The sequence below is a fragment of the Oncorhynchus mykiss genome, chromosome 8 (genome assembly GCF_013265735.2).
Source record: "Oncorhynchus mykiss isolate Arlee chromosome 8, USDA_OmykA_1.1, whole genome shotgun sequence".
NCBI lineage: Eukaryota > Metazoa > Chordata > Actinopteri > Salmoniformes > Salmonidae > Oncorhynchus > Oncorhynchus mykiss.
This window is the reverse complement of record NC_048572.1, coordinates 55382639-55398901: the sequence shown is the minus strand read 5'-3', so window position 1 is coordinate 55398901 and position 16263 is coordinate 55382639. Positions and strand designations below refer to the sequence as shown.

The 16263-nt window shown below is 42.2% G+C and overlaps 1 protein-coding gene across 5 annotated transcripts in view; it reads right to left on the bottom strand.

Moving 5' to 3' along the window:
* Positions 1-16263, bottom strand: part of si:ch211-106h4.9 (rab effector MyRIP) — an 80384-nt gene that overhangs the window by 16314 nt on the left and 47807 nt on the right. For all 5 annotated transcript variants that reach the window (XM_036985718.1, XM_021613017.2, XM_021613018.2 and 2 more), the window contains exons 4-5: positions 14636-14772; positions 7345-7422 (exon numbers count right to left, since the gene is read on the bottom strand). In XM_036985718.1, the coding sequence (XP_036841613.1) occupies positions 7345-7422; positions 14636-14772 (215 nt within the window). The remainder of the gene's footprint in view (positions 1-7344; positions 7423-14635; positions 14773-16263) is intronic.

Genomic DNA, 16263 nt, shown 5'->3' with positions numbered 1-16263 from the left:
AATTACTAGGAACTGTGCGTAGTGATATCTCAGAATGCCATTACTCATCTATCGTATAAAAATGCAAAAATATTTGTATCTGGAATCGGCATCAATCAGTAGAACACGCCTGACTCTAATCCACCAGTTATACAGTCATCAAAAAGAGAACTGGCCCAAGCAAGCAAAGGCAGTAGAACAGTCATCAACTACATGCACCATTTCTTCACCAACTACGGAGTTGGGAAAACACGCGTGGACCTACATTGTGATAACTGCAGTGGCCAAAACAATAACATGTTTGTGCTCTGGTATTGTGCCTGGCGGACAATGCATAAGCTCCACCACAGTCTGGACCTTCACTTCCTGATCACAGGCCACACCAAGTTTGCCCCCGACTGGTGCTTCGGGCTCATCAAGCAGCGCTTCAGAAAGACCAGAGTGAACATTGTCTGAGATTGCTGGTTTTGTGAAGGACAGCACTGTGACAGGGGTCAACATCCCACATCTGGTTGGACTGGAGGATGGTACGGTGCTGATGGAAAGCTATGGCTGGCAACAATACCTGACTCTGTACTTCAGGCCTCCTCTACAGATCAAGCAGTACCAGCAAAAAAATTAATTGTATGAGGTTATTCTTATCTAAACTTGGGAGGTGAATTGATGTTGTGCAGGGTTGTAATGTCTTCTGATTTTTTGTTATTCCCTGTTTTACAGCTTCAATGCTCTGGAGCCTGGTGTTGTTGCCAAGGAGTGTTCGGACTGTCGGGACCAGGTTTCAGCTGCATTGCATCCTTCCAGGGCATTATGCCCTGAATATGTTCTACCATGCCCAGAAATCTGCTCCTTTTACTCTCTGTCCCCAACGCTCTAGGCGACCAGTTTTGATAGCCTTTAGCCGCACCCTCATAATACTCCTCCTCTGTTCCGCGGGTGATGTGGAGGTAAACCCAGGCCCTGCATGTCCCCAGGCACCCTCATTTGTTGACTTCTGTGATCGAAAAAGCCTTGGTTTCATGCATGTCAACATCAGAAGCCTCCTCCCTAAGTTTGTTTTGCTCACTGCTTTAGCACACTCTGCTAACCCTGATGTCCTTGCCGTGTCTGAATCCTGGCTCAGGAAGGCCACCAAAAACTCTGAGATTTCCATACCCAACTATAACATTTTCCGTCAAGATAGAACCGCCAAAGGGGGAGGAGTTAGCCTGCAAAGTAATGTTATACTTTCCAGGTCCATACCCAAACAGTTCGAACTACTAATTTAAAAAATTACTCTCTCCAGAAATAAGTCTCTCACTGTTGCCGCCTGCTACCGACCCCCCTCAGCTCCCAGCTGTGCCCTGGACACCATTTGTGAATTGATCGCCCCCCATCTAGCTTCAGAGTTTGTTCTATTAGGTGACCTAAACTGGGATATGCTTAACATCCCGGCAGTCCTACAATCTAAGCAAGATGCCCTCAATCTCACACAAATCATCAAGGAACCCACCAGGTACAACCCTAAATCTGTAAACAAGGGCACCCTCATAGATGTCATCCTGACCAACTGGCCCTCCAAATACACCTCCGCTGTCTTCAACCAGGATCTCAGCGATCACTGCCTCATTGCCTGTATCCGCTACGGAGCCGCAGTCAAACGACCACCCCTCATCACTGTCAAACGCTCCCTAAAACACTTCTGTGAGCAGGCCTTTCTAATCGACCTGGCCCGGGTATCCTGGAAGGACATTGACCTCATCACGTCAGTTGAGGATGCCTGGTCATTCTTTAAAAGTAACTTTCTCACCATTTTAGATAAGCATGCTCCGTTCAAAAAATGCAGAACTAAGAACAGATATAGCCCTTGGTTCACTCCAGACCTGACTGCCCTCGACCAGCACAAAAACATCCTGTGGCGGACTGCAATAGCATCGAATAGTCCCCGCGATATGCAACTGTTCAGGGAAGTCAGGAACCAATACACGCAGTCAGTCAGGAAAGCTAAGGCCAGCTTCTTCAGGCAGAAATTTGCATCTTGTAGCTCCAACTCCAAATAGTTCTGGGACACTGTGAAGTCCATGGAGAACAAGAGCACCTCCTCCCAGCTGCCCACTGCACTGAGGCTAGGTAACACGGTCACCACCGATAAATCCATGATTATCGAAAACTTCAACAAGCATTTCTCAATGGCTGGCCATGCCTTCCGCCTGGCTACTCCAACCTCGGCCAACAGCTCCGCCCCCCCCCGCAGCTACTCGCCCAAGCCTCTCCAGGTTCTCCTTTACCCAAATCCAGATAGCAGATGTTCTGAAAGAGCTGCAAAACCTGGACCCGTACAAATCAGCTGGGCTTGACAATCTGGACCCTCTATTTCTGAAACTATCCGCCGCCATTGTCGCAACCCCTATTACCAGCCTGTTCAACCTCTCTTTCATATCGTCTGAGATCCCCAAGGATTGGAAAGCTGCCGCAATCATCCCCCTCTTCAAAGGGGGAGACACCCTGGACCCAAACTGTTACAGACCTATATCCATCCTGCCCTGCCTATCTAAGGTCTTCGAAAGCCAAGTCAACAAACAGGTCACTGACCATCTCGAATCCCACCGTACCTTCTCCGCTGTGCAATCTGGTTTCCGAGCCAGTCACGGGTGCACCTCAGCCACGCTCAAGGTGCTAAACGATATCATAACCGCCATCGATAAAAGACAGTACTGTGCAGCTGTCTTCATCGACCTTGCCAAGGCTTTCGACTCTGTCAATCACCATATTCTTATCGGCAGACTCAGTAGCCTCGGTTTTTCTGATCGGAGGGCATGCTGTCCGGTCCTCTGGCAGTCTCTATGGGGGTTCCACAGGGTTCAATTCTCGGGCCGACTCTTTTCTCTGTATATATCAATGATGTTGCTCTTGCTGCGGGCGATTCCCTGATCCACCTCTACGCAGACGACACCATTCTATATACTTCCGGCCCGTCCTTGGACTCTGTGCTATCTAACCTCCAAACGAGCTTCAATGCCATACAACACTCCTTCCGTGGCCTCCAACTGCTCTTAAACGCTAGTAAAACCAAATACATGCTTTTCAACCGTTCGCTGCCTGCACCCGCACGCCTGACTAGCATCACCACCCTGGATGGTTCCGACCTTGAATATGTGGACATCTATAAGTACCTAGGTGTCTGGCTAGACTGTAAACTCTCCTTCCAGACTCATATCAAACATCTCCAATCGAAAATCAAATCTAGAGTCGGCTTTCTATTCCGCAACAAAGCCCCCTTCACTCACGCCGCCAAACTTACCCTAGTAAAACTGAATATCCTACCGATCCTCGATTTTGGCGATGTCATCTACAAAATTGCTTCCAACACTCTACTTAGCAAACTGGATGCAGTTTATCACAGTGCCATCTGTTTTGTCACTAAAGCACCTTATACCACCCACCACTGCAACCTGTATGCTCTAGTCGGCTGGCCCTCGCTACATATTCGTCGCCAGACCCACTGGCTCCAGGTCATCTACAAGTCCATGCTAGGTAAAGCTCCGCCTTATCTCAGTTCACTGGTCACGATGGCAACACCCAGCCGTAACACGCGCTCCAGCAGGTGTATCTCACTGATCATCCCTAAAGCCAACACCTCATTTGGCCGCCTTTCGTTCCAGTTCTCTGCTGCCTGTGACTGGAACGAGTTGCAAAAATCGCTGAAGTTGGAGACTTTTATCTCCCTCACCAACTTCAAACATCTGCTATCTGAGCAGCTAACCGATCGCTGCAGCTGTACATAGTCTATCGGTAAATAGCCCACCCATTTTTACCTACCTCATCCCCATACTGTTTTTATTTATTTTATTTTCTGCTCTTTTGCACACCAATATCTCTCCCTGTACATGACCATCTGATCATTTATCACTCCAGTGTTAATCTCCAAAATTGTAATTATTCGCCTACCTCCTCATGCCTTTTGCACACAATGTATATAGACTCTCCTTTTTTCTACTGTATTATTGACTTGTTAATTGTTTACTCCATGTGTAACTCTGTGTTGTCTGTTCACACTGCTATGCTTCATCTTGGCCAGGTCGCAGTTGCAAATGAGAACTTGTTCTCAACTAGCCTACCTGGTTAAATAAAGGTGAAATAAAAAATAAATAAAACATTTAAAAAGATGGTCAGCCTGTAAAGCGCCACCTGGACTGGACACAAGCTATCTTTTTGACAAGATCAGACAATTTTGTGATGAAGAGTTTATGGACATCACATGCCCTGCACCAAAGTCAAGGGCAGGACAGCAACAGGCTCTCCGAATATAGATTCCCTTGTTCATGCGTGGTTTGGGCGGACCAGTCATTAGCACTATCTACAGTGGCTCTATTAAAATGACTCTGTTATATAACACACAGATATACATTGCTGCTACTATTTTTTTTATCATGCTGCTCAGCCACTTTACCCCTGATTGTATGCATGTAACTACCTCGTCTATCACTATAATATGATTTTGTGACATACCACAACAATATCATGTGATCGTATCAAGTGTCCATCACATAAAAATATGGCGCATGCATCTGTTTATGTACTGTACATGTTCACCTCACTCTGGTTTCAACTCAGGTTGCATGGTCTTATCTTGTATGGAATACTATGTGATAGGTGCATGTGTAACAGTATATAAAGTATGCTAATGTACTGGTGTGAAGGCATTTGGGCAGTGGTGTAAAGTACTTAAGTAAAAATACTTGAAAGTACTACTTAAGTCGTTTTTTGTGATATCTGTACATTACTATTTTATATTTAACTACTTTTACTTCACTACATTCGTAAAGAAAATAATGTACTTTTTACTCAATACATTTTCCTTGAGACCCAAAAGTAATTGTTACATTTTGACAGGAAAATATAACCAGAATATAAAGAGTGGGAGGTCCTGGTGCACAACTGAGCAAGAGGACAAGTACATTAGTGTCTAGTTTGAGAAACAGACACCTCACAAGTCCTCAACTGGCAGCTTTATTAAATAGTACCCGCAAAATACCAGTCTCAATGTCAACAGTGAAGAGGCGACTCCGGGATGCTGACCTTCTAGGCAGAGTTCCTCTGTCCCGTGTCTGTGTTCTTTTGCCCATCTTAATCTTTTATTTTTATTGGCCAGTCTGAGGAATGGCTTTTCCTTTGCAACTCTGCCTAGAAGGCCAGCATCCCAGAGTCACCTCTTTACTGTTGACTTTGAGACAGTGTTTTAGAGGGTACTATTTAATGAAGCGGCCAGTTGAGGACTTGTGAGGCGTCTGTTTCTCAAACTAGACACACGAATGTACTTGTCCCCTTGTTCAGTTGTGCACCGGGGCCTCCCACTCTTTTTATTCTGGTTAGAGCCAGTTTGGACTGTTCTGTGACGGGGGTAGTACACAGTTTTGTACGAGATCTTCAGTTTCTTGGCAATTTCTCGCATGGAATAGCCTTAATTTCTAAGAACAAGAATAGACTGACGAGTTTCAGAAGAAAGTTCTTTGTTTCTGGCCATTTTGAGCCTATAATCGAACCCCTAAATGCTGATGCTCCAGATACTCAACTAGTCTAAAGGCCAGTTTTATTGCTTCTTTAATCAGAACAACAGTTTTCAGCTGTGCTAACATGATTGTAAAAGGGTTTTCTAATTATCAATTGGCCTTTTAAAATGATAAACTTGGATTAGCTAACACAACCTGCCATTGGAACACAGGAGTGATGGTTGCTGATTATGGGCCTCTGTACGCCTATGTAGCTATTCCATAAAAAAATCAGCCGTTTCCAGCTACAATAGTCATTTACAACATTAACAATGTGTACACTGTATTTCTTATCACTTTTCAAAAACAAGGACATTTCTAAGTGACCCCAAACGATTGAACGGTAGTGTACATACATACAAAAACATTCATACATATACACACATATATATATATATATACACATATATATATATATACACTTTTTTTTAGAATATACCTTTATTATTCCCCGCAAACACTACCACCCCTCCCCCAATTGAAGTAAACTAATAAACAATAACACTTCGGCTTCTACCTTCAGTTTATACATACTATACACATTTTACAGACACAACCTATTTTACAATAGTTATATTTTGTTTGTTTTTAGTCCTTCCTCTATTTCTGATGTCAATTAGTTATATTTGTAACTGTGCTATTTCACAAAAGTTCTGAACCTATGTACATTTTACAGACCCAGTATGTTATCTTATTATTGGTTATCTTGTTATTAGTCCCACCCTTCAGCTCCATTCAACCTATCCCATTTTGGATTTCTATTTGCCATATATTTTTAACTGTGCAGTACAAAAGTACAGAACCTTTCTATTCTCATAGTTCTTACAGATTGTAAATTAAAGATAAAAAATGTTGCTAAAATCATTATTATATTATTGATCGATTGACTTTGACTTTTCAAATCACCCAGTGTTGCTATCTGCAGTGTTAGTTCTAGGTAAATCTTGTAATTCTTCAGCCATTCCTAGACCAGTGACCAAAAACAAAATACATATGGACAGTACCAAAATAAATGATCTAATGACTCTGCCTCCTTGCAGCAAAATCTTTAGAACTGGGAAGATTGTATCCCCCATATATATAACATTATATTAGTTGCAAATATTTTGTATAATAAGTTTTGAATCGGGCGTTGTTTTGCGTGTCAATTCATAAACCATGTGCCATGGAATCGGTACACCGAAAATCTCTTCCCAACTATTTTGCAATTTATATGGCACAGCTGTAAATTTGTTGGTCCTTAAATGAAACTGGTATATATATATTTTTAGTTATCACACTTTTCTTTTACCATTTTTGGTCTTTAATGCAGGGCAGACGGACAAGTTCCTTACCTTTTCCCCCTAGACCTGCTATTGTTACTTGCCATACAGTAAACGTCCCACACCTGAATGTGATGTTATATGTTGACAATAATTTGAAAATAAGTAAATGTATAGTTATTTTGCAAAAGAAAAGCCACGAGATAGCCACCATTTACGATGCATGCCACCGGAACCGGAAGTTATTTTATGAACAAAATGATAATAATGATTGGGTTGCTTATTTTTGTCAACAAATATACACAAGTATGTAATGGAAATTGTTTTTTTTGTATATCTCCTTGAGATACCTCCGAGAGGTCACAGCCAAGGATCAGCCATTATGGACAACAACCAGGGTTAAGTGCCTTGCTCATGGGCAGATCAACAGATTTTTCACCTAGTAGACTCAGGGATTCAAACCAGCAACCTTTCAGTTACTAGCCCAACATTCTAACCACTAGGCTACCTACGGCCCCCCTATCTGTTCTTTCAGTAAAGACATGAAATGCTTGAGAAGGGGAAAGCCAGAAGCCTACCTTCACTCTGTCTGTAGAAGGCGTTTTCACTACAGACGCTGCCCTCGTTGCCGATGCTCTCCTCATACGTGCTACCCTCTGCAAAAAGATACAACACACAGGGCATGGGTCATGTTCAGTAGGTCACAATGTAGCAAAAAGGTGTGAACAGGAAAATAAAATGGGCATTGGACAACTTTGTCTGTTTCAAATAATTGTCTCCTGTTATGTGTGTAAACCTCTACTGGATTGGTGGGTCCCCCGCGGGACGGTTGAGCTAACGTAGGCTAATGTGATTAGCATGAGGTTGTAAGTAACAAGAACATTTCCCAGGATATAGACATATCTGATATTGCCAGAAAGCTTAAAATCTTGTTAATCTAACTGCACTGTCCAATTTACAGTAGCTATTACAGTGAAATAATCCCATGCTATTGTTTGAGGAGATAGCACAGTTATGAACTTTAAAATGTATTAATAAACAAATTAGGCACATTTGGGCAGTCTTGATGCATAATGTTGAACAGAAATGCAATGGTTCATTGGATCCGTCTAAAGCATTGCACATACACTGCTCCCATCTAGTGTCCAAAATCTAAATTGCGCCTGGGCTGGAATAATACATTTTGGCCATTCTTTTGCATTTCAAAGATGATGGTTTAAAAGAAAAAAATGTAAACGCATGTTAGTCTGGGACAGTTGTGGGATGCGCTAGCTGCCAAATTAATACAACCACTTGCATCAAAAAAACTTTAAGCAATGAGCCTGATGCAACAGATGAGAATGTTTAGCTTTAAATATTGATAAACTTTTAGGATATTTCTTCACCGTATAAGCGTAGCAATTCGCATATGGTAGTAGCTATAAGCGCAAATGTTCCATTAGCAGGAAAACACAGTTCTCAAAAGTGACCACAATTACGATTGTGCATGCATTGCTTTTATTATTAAGATGCATTTTTATGGTGAAAATTATCTTCCCCAAACTTGAAACTCACATGTTTCATTTGGCCACTTCAGTTGTGATACACACCTTCTCAAAACATATAGGCCTATGGGCTAGGCTACATGATTTGAAAAAGGTAGCAAAAAAAGACATGCGCTGTTTCTTCCCTTAAGCCAGGCATAATTCACAATCACACATCACACTATCCTTGATTTAATCTTGTCTTTACATATATACTAAATAATATATGTGTGAAATTTGATTGGATTTAGAATGGACCATTATCATGCACCTGTCTTGAAACAGGGGCAGCGGAAAAATACATGTCATCTATGCACTTAAATAGCGAATGGTTCATTTTCATGCCAGCCAGGTAGGCTATACACCTGTTGTATAGAGAAGCAATGTGCTTAATATTAGGAAAGTTGAGAAATAAATATTGTAAGCCTATAGAAAGCTGATGGGATCCTCCTCTTTTTAATAGAGGCCATGTTTTCTCACGCAATTGCATGACCTATTGAAATGTTGGGCAACATGGGCTCAAGAAGACATTGATTAGATTTTCGATTACATTTGCATTAATAGAGTGCTGAGTAGCATCAGAGATTGCAGAAACCTAATTACCATGACTAAATGTGAAGTGGAATTTGACTGCCATCAAGACTGGTGACCGTCGGTGTGGCGGTATTACAGTCACCATAACAGCCCTAGTCATACATCCTCATTCTGCTTTGAGCTCTATTCAGGTCCTCTAAATATGCACATAAAGCTGAGGTTATTTGTTGTTATGTAACTGCATTACTGTGTCTTGTGTGAGGCATTATCAACCTTATCCCTGGACTGCGTGTGCCCAGTGTTCATGTAGTTCAGAAGTGGATTGGGGAAGTGGATATGGTCATTTCCAGTCCTTTTAAGGAGGAAGGCAGTGAACTTGAGTGACATGAACTAGATTTGAGAACAAAGCCTCATTCTGTTTTCTTTGCGACTCTATTGCTAACTGGCTGTGTATTGGGGGTCCACAGGCACGCACAAACGCACAAGAACGCACGAACACACACACACACACACACACACACACACACACACACACACACACACACACACACACACACACAGTCCCTCAAATCGTTTGGAGAAAAAATCCTTTCAATTTTATTCAGCTACGTTCAATTGCATTCTTCATACTGTAAAATAACATTAAATAATTGTATTTTTTTATTTTTTATTTCACCTTTATTTAAATTTAACTGGTTTTAACTTGCTTGACCATTGCTGTAGGTCATATAACTGTTTGTTACATGCAATATGCTATGTGGACTCAATTTTGTGATGAAACAAAGGTGTGGTTGAAATTATTCTGTCACTGTGTCTTCTTATTATCTCGACTTCAGGCCTATATATCATGGCCGCAATGCATATGAACTAACAGGTTATAGAACAAACAACGCAATTATCACAACACATGAGTTGAAATATGGCTTTTGTTTCTGGCTTGGCTTCCTCAGTGATTTTACCCGCTACTGTGCACAAAGTAATTTAGTCCGTGTGACCATGAGCAAGTGGTCTTGTTTCAATTCAAATTATTTAGTATTTTCCATCTGAGAATATCACAGAATATCATATATATATATATATATATATGACCCCTGCTACTGCAAATATCTCCGTGGCCAAAGCTGTCCTGCCCTTCCCCTGAAGGTTCTGGAGCATAGTAGGCTTTATGAATATGGCAGAGGGCATTAAGTAGAATGTAATCCACACATGTACTTACTATGTTGTCAAGTACAGACACGGATAATGCATTCACATTGCATTCTACTATTACATTCATATAACACATATACACAGATTTTGGCTCCTGTTCCTAAACTCAGTGTGGCCTACACATTGCCCGTCTCAGGATGTGTACAGTAATCTGGTGAACTTGTTAAATGAAATAAAAACCTGCAGGCGCTTAGTCCTGTTTTCTTCTCCCTCAACAGTCCTGCTGCACAACGCGCGCACACACACACACACACACACACACACACACACACACACACACACACACACACACACACACACACACACACACACACACACACACACACACACACACACACACACACACACACACACACACACACACACACACACACACACACACACACACACACACACACACACACACACACACACACACACACACACACACACACACACACACCTCTTGACCTGAATGCAATCGGACCTCTCTAATTCCCAAAAGTTTTGGGACACTGTTAAGTCCATGGAGAATAAGAGCACCTCCTCACAGCTGCCCACAGCACTGAGGCTAGGAAACACTGTCACCACCGATAAATCCACGATAATCAAGAATTTCAATAAGCATTCCTCTATGGCTGGCCATGCTTTCCACCTGGCTACCCCAACCCCGAACAACAGCTCTGCACCCCGCACAGCAACTGGCCCAAGCCTCACCCGCTTATCCTTCACCCAAATCCAGACAGCTGATGTTCTGAAAGAGCTGCACAATCTGGATCCCTACAAATCAGCTGGGCTAGACAATCTGGGCCCTCTCTTCCTAAAATTATCCGCTGCCATTGTTGCAACCCCTATTACTAGTCTGTTCAACCTCTATTTCGTATCGTCTGAGATTCCTAAAGATTGGAAAGCAGCCGTGGTCATCCCCCTCTTCAAAGGGGGAGACACTCTAGACCCAAACTGTTACAGACCTATATTCATCCTGTCCTACCTTTCCAAGGTCTTTTAGATCCAAGTTAACAAACAGATCACCGACCATTTCGAATCCCACCGTACCTTCTCCGATATGCAATCCGGTTTCCGAGTTGGTCACAGGTGCAGCTCAGCCATGCTTAAGGTCCTAAACGATATCATAACCGCCATCGATAAAAGACAGTACTGTGCAGCCGTCTTCATCGACATGGCCAAGGCTTTCGACTCTGTCAATCACCGTATTCTTATCGGCAGACTCAACAGCCTTTGATTCTCTAATGACTGCCTCGCCTGGTTCACAAACTACTTCTAAGAATCTTTGGACACTGTGTTAACAAACCTCCAAACGAGCTTCATTGCCATACAACACTCCTTCCTTGGCCTCCAACTGCTCTTAAATGCTAAAATGACAACTATAAATACCTAGGTGTCTGGCTAGACTGTAAACTCTCCTTCCAGACTCATATTAAGCATCTCCAATCCAAAATTAAATCTAGAATCAGCTTCCTATTTCGCAACAAAGCCTCCACTCATTCTGCCAAACATACCCTCATAAAACTGACTAACCTACCGATGCTTGACTTCTGGGATGTCATTTACAAACTAGCCTCCAACACTCTACTCAGCAAATTGGATGCAGTCTATCACAGTGCCATCCGTTTTGTCACCAAAGCCCCTTAAACTACCCACCACTGCGACCTGTATGCTCTGGTTGGCTTGTCCTCGCTACATATTCGTCGCCAAACCCACTGGCTCCAGGTCATCTATAAGTCTTTGCTAGGTAAAGCTCTGCCTTATCTCAGTTCACTGGTCACCATAGCAACATCCACCCCTAGCACGCGCTCCAGCAGGTATATTTCACTGGTCATCCCCAAAGCCAACACCTCATTTGGCCGCCTTTCCTTCGAGTTCTCTGCTGCCAATGACTGGAACGAATTGCAAAAATCACTGAAGTTGGAGACTTACATCTCCATCACTAACTTTAAGCATCAGCTGTCAGAGCAGCTTACCGATCGCTGCATCTGTACACAGCCCATCTGTAAATAGCTCATCCAACTACCTACCTCATCCCATATTTGTTTTGGTTTTTCTGATCTTTTGCACACCAGTATTTCTACTTGCACATCCTCATCTGCACATCTATCACTCTAGTGTTAATTGCTCAATTGTAATTACTTTGCCACTATGGCCTATTTATTGCCTTACCTCCCTCCTTACTTCATTTGCACACACTGTATACATGTTTTTCTATTGCGTTATCGACTGTACGTTTGTTTATGTGTAACTCTGTGTTGTTGTTTTTGTCGCACTGCTTTGCTTTATCTTGGCCAGGTCGCAGTTGTAAATGAGAACTTGTTCTCAACTGGCCTACCTGGTTAAATAAAGGTGAAATAAAATAAAAATAAATAATAAAATGAAAATGGATGGCCCTCCCTTCAGCAATATATGTAGTATTTTTACCTAAATCCTCCCTGAACGCTTAAAATGTGTCCTTTAAGCATGATATGACATTAGAGGTATTTTTAAAGTTGTGGGTTTGCAGACCACTGTGGAAAAGAGTAGGGGTGTAGGAAAAGCATTGCATGACTCTATCATTGTATTTGCCGGTCAGTGAAAAAATGGCCTTTTATAAACATTTCATGCAATTCTAATTAATTTTACATATTAGCATCATATTTTTTTATGCCACACAGACTACCAAAATTACAGGCTATGCATGGACAGACAGATAGGCCTATGTGTTAATCTTATTATATTTCTCTAATGCCAAATCGGTGTGTTTTGTTTGCAACGAAACTGTCCCTGTTTGCAAATAATTAGGAATCTGAGCATGTTACTTTCAAAAGTTAGGCCTACCCTTCCACCCTAGAAAGAGTAGGCCTATCAACGTAGAAAAATGTAAGTTTTAACTGCTGGCTACTCTTCTTCCATGGTTTAACTCAATGAGAGGTTCCATTTTTTATCCTCCAAATCTTACGCTAACAAGGGGTAGGCCTGTGCTTCTTGGCCATTTTCTTCAATTAAAGGTAGACATACCCCCTCAATTTGAGTCTTGGTTTTAATGTAACTGTCATACCCAAATCTTTTTCACCTGTCCTTGTGATTGTCTCCACTCCCCGCCAGGTGTTGCCCATCTTCCCCATTATCCCCTGTGCATTTATACCTGTGTTCTCTGTTTCTCTGTTGCCAGTTCGTCTTGTTTGTCAAGACAACCAGCGTTTTTGTGTCAGCTCCTGCTTTTCCCGTCTCTTTTTTCTTGTCCTCCTGGATTTGATCCTTGCCTGTCCTGACCCTGAGCCCGCCCGCCTGACCACTCTGCCTGCCCTTGAGCCTGCCTGCCGTCCTGTACCTTTGCCCCACCTCTGGATTACCGACCACTGCCTGACCTGACCCTGAGCCTGCCTGACGTCCTGTACCTTTGCCCCTGTTGCTGTAATAAACATTGTTACTTCGACATGTCTGGTCTGCATCTGGGTCTTACCTTTATCCGGATAGTAACAGACCTTCACTGACAAGGAGGTAGGTTATTTAAAGAGTGCATGGGTGGAGGAGTTGACCGACAAATCTATGGATATAGCAGCCTATAGTCTAATTGAATCTGTAAAACAGGAAGGCATGCCTCTTATTTCTTAAATAGGAAGAAATAGGCTCCAACACAAAGTCTTGTTGTTAGTAAAGTCTAATTCAAATGAAGACGGTTGCCTACTCGAATTTGCCTACTTTCAGCAACATTAGCTGTCCGTTTCTGATTGATTGTGCTGTGGCTGCTGCGTCAAGTTTTAGCAGCACAACGTTCCTTGAATCTGGCTTATTGAGAGGTCAATAACTCTGATAAATACATCATGGGTAGAATAAAATATTGTTTTTAATAAAATCAATTATTGTATCGGAAAGCTATCAAAGTTGACCTTCTCATCTTTGTGCTCTTCCTTCTCAAACGGAACAGAACATAAAGTATAGGCTAGTCCACGTGCAATATTTTTTAGACTAGGCCTAATTTTTTGGGATGAAGCCTTTCACTCCTCCTGAACTGCCATTGTAGGCTTACACGGCGCAGCCATTGGATGGCAGCACACAAAAAGGGTTTTGATCAGCAAGAGCAGAGCAGCCCGGGGCTCAGGGTTGGAATATCCATTGCAGTGTGTAATGCAGTTGTATTTACACCATCCCAGCAGCTATCTTAGAAATATATCATTTTGCTCTGTGCTTTGCTTCCCAGAGCATGCACTTCATAGCCCATAGCCTAGGCTATGGATCATTTGACTTGAGACAACACTAAATAGCCTATAGGCACATTTGATATTAAGCGGAGAATCAGAGATGAGGGACGGCATCGGGCACATATCTATTTATAGCTTAATAAGCAATTAATTCTAAAACACTAAGAAATATTGACATTTTATCAATTACAAATTACATGACCCTCCCCTGGACTAGATTATAAAAAATACTAAACCCTCCCCTTGACTGAAATTGAAAAAGCATGACCCTCCCCATTTTCCTCCATGTAACCATTCTGTAAATGTTGATCCATCCCTAAGATGCTGGAAGATTTGACACAAGCAGAGAGTCTCTGCACTCGTACGGTCGATGTAAACGTCCGATTAAAGTTGTGGCAGCAGTAAAAAAAAAAAACTGTCCAGTCCTGTACCTGTGAGTTCTCCCAGCGTCCCATGCTCCGCCAGGTGTTTTCTGTATAGTGTCTTCAGCACCTTGGCACTACCAAACCTCTTGAAGCGACACTTTACATTGTTGTAGTACCACTCCAGGGACTGGGTCTTCAGAAGCCTGGCACGATGACAACAGAGAGGAGAGAGAAAAGAGGACTGATTAGATGTGGTGATATTACAGTGCTTCAGGAAAATATTCACACCCCTTGATGTTTTCCCTGATGTTGTGTTACAGCCTGAATTTTAAATGGATTAAATTGAGATTTATTTTTTGTGTCACTGACTTACCCACAATACACCATAATGTCAAAGTGGAATTATGTATTTAGAACATTTTACAAATAAATGAAAAGCTGAAATGTCTTGAGTCAATATGTTTTCAACCCCTTTGTTATGGCAAGCCTAAATTAGTTCAGGAGTACAAGTGTGCTTAACAAGTCACATAATAAGTTGCATGGACTCTGTGTGCAATAAAAATGTTTAACATGATTTTTGAACGACTTCTTCGTCTCCACCACACAAACAATTATCTGTAAGGTCCCTCAGTCGAGCAGTGAATTTCAAACACAGATTCTATTCAGGGACTATTTTTTTGGGGGGGGTTGTAACTTTTAGGACGATTCCATTAGCTCTATTGTTCTGGGTAAGGGTTAAGGCATTCTGTGACCTCTACTGTCATAACTTTGTAGGGTGTGTATGGGCTTTGCGTGTGTGACCACATGTACTGTACCTCTGAATCAAGGGGACCATGGCCAACACACACACACACACACACACAGATCCCTTGTCCTCATCTCACTATATTGAACATCTGCCAACTTATTCTAGTTAGGAGATCTCTGATTGTAGACATCCTTGAATCGATTGTCCATTTCCTCCCCAAAGGACACTGGGTTAGGGTTAACCCTAACCCTATTTCCCTAACCCTAAACCTAACCCAAACCTTAAACCTTAAACCTAACCTTAACACCTAACTCTAAACCTAACCCTAATTGTAACCCTAACCCCTAAACCTAACCCCTAAGCTTAAAATAGCCTTTGTCTTTGTGGGGACTTGAGAAATGTCCCCAACGAGGGAGAATTTTCTCCTTTTGGGGATTACAGGTCCTCATGAGGATAGAAGAACAAGATCACACACAGACCCCCACACACACCATGTCTGCCAGGGAAATCATCTTAATTCTAGCTGCGTATGTAGGTAAACAGTCCACCAGTCTAAATCCTACAGTGGAACAGCTGGGCAGAACAGGGCTGCCATTAGAAACAGCTGGTCCAGATTTTACATGCCTTCTGTCTCCTCCTGTACAATCGCAGTTAATGACCTGCCAATGACCTGCTCAAATCCAATTATTAGTCACATACACATGTTTAACAGATGTAGTGAAATGCTTGTGCTTCTAGCCCCGACAGTGCAGTAATATGTAACAAGTAATATCTAACAATATCTAACAATTACACAACATATACCCAATACACACAAATCTAGTAAAGGAATGGAATTAAGAATGCTAATTCCGGAACACTGTCAACCAATGACACACGGACTAATTTACAAAATAATAATGAGTATTTATTTATGATACAAGGTTCTTTGTCGATCAGTCAGTCA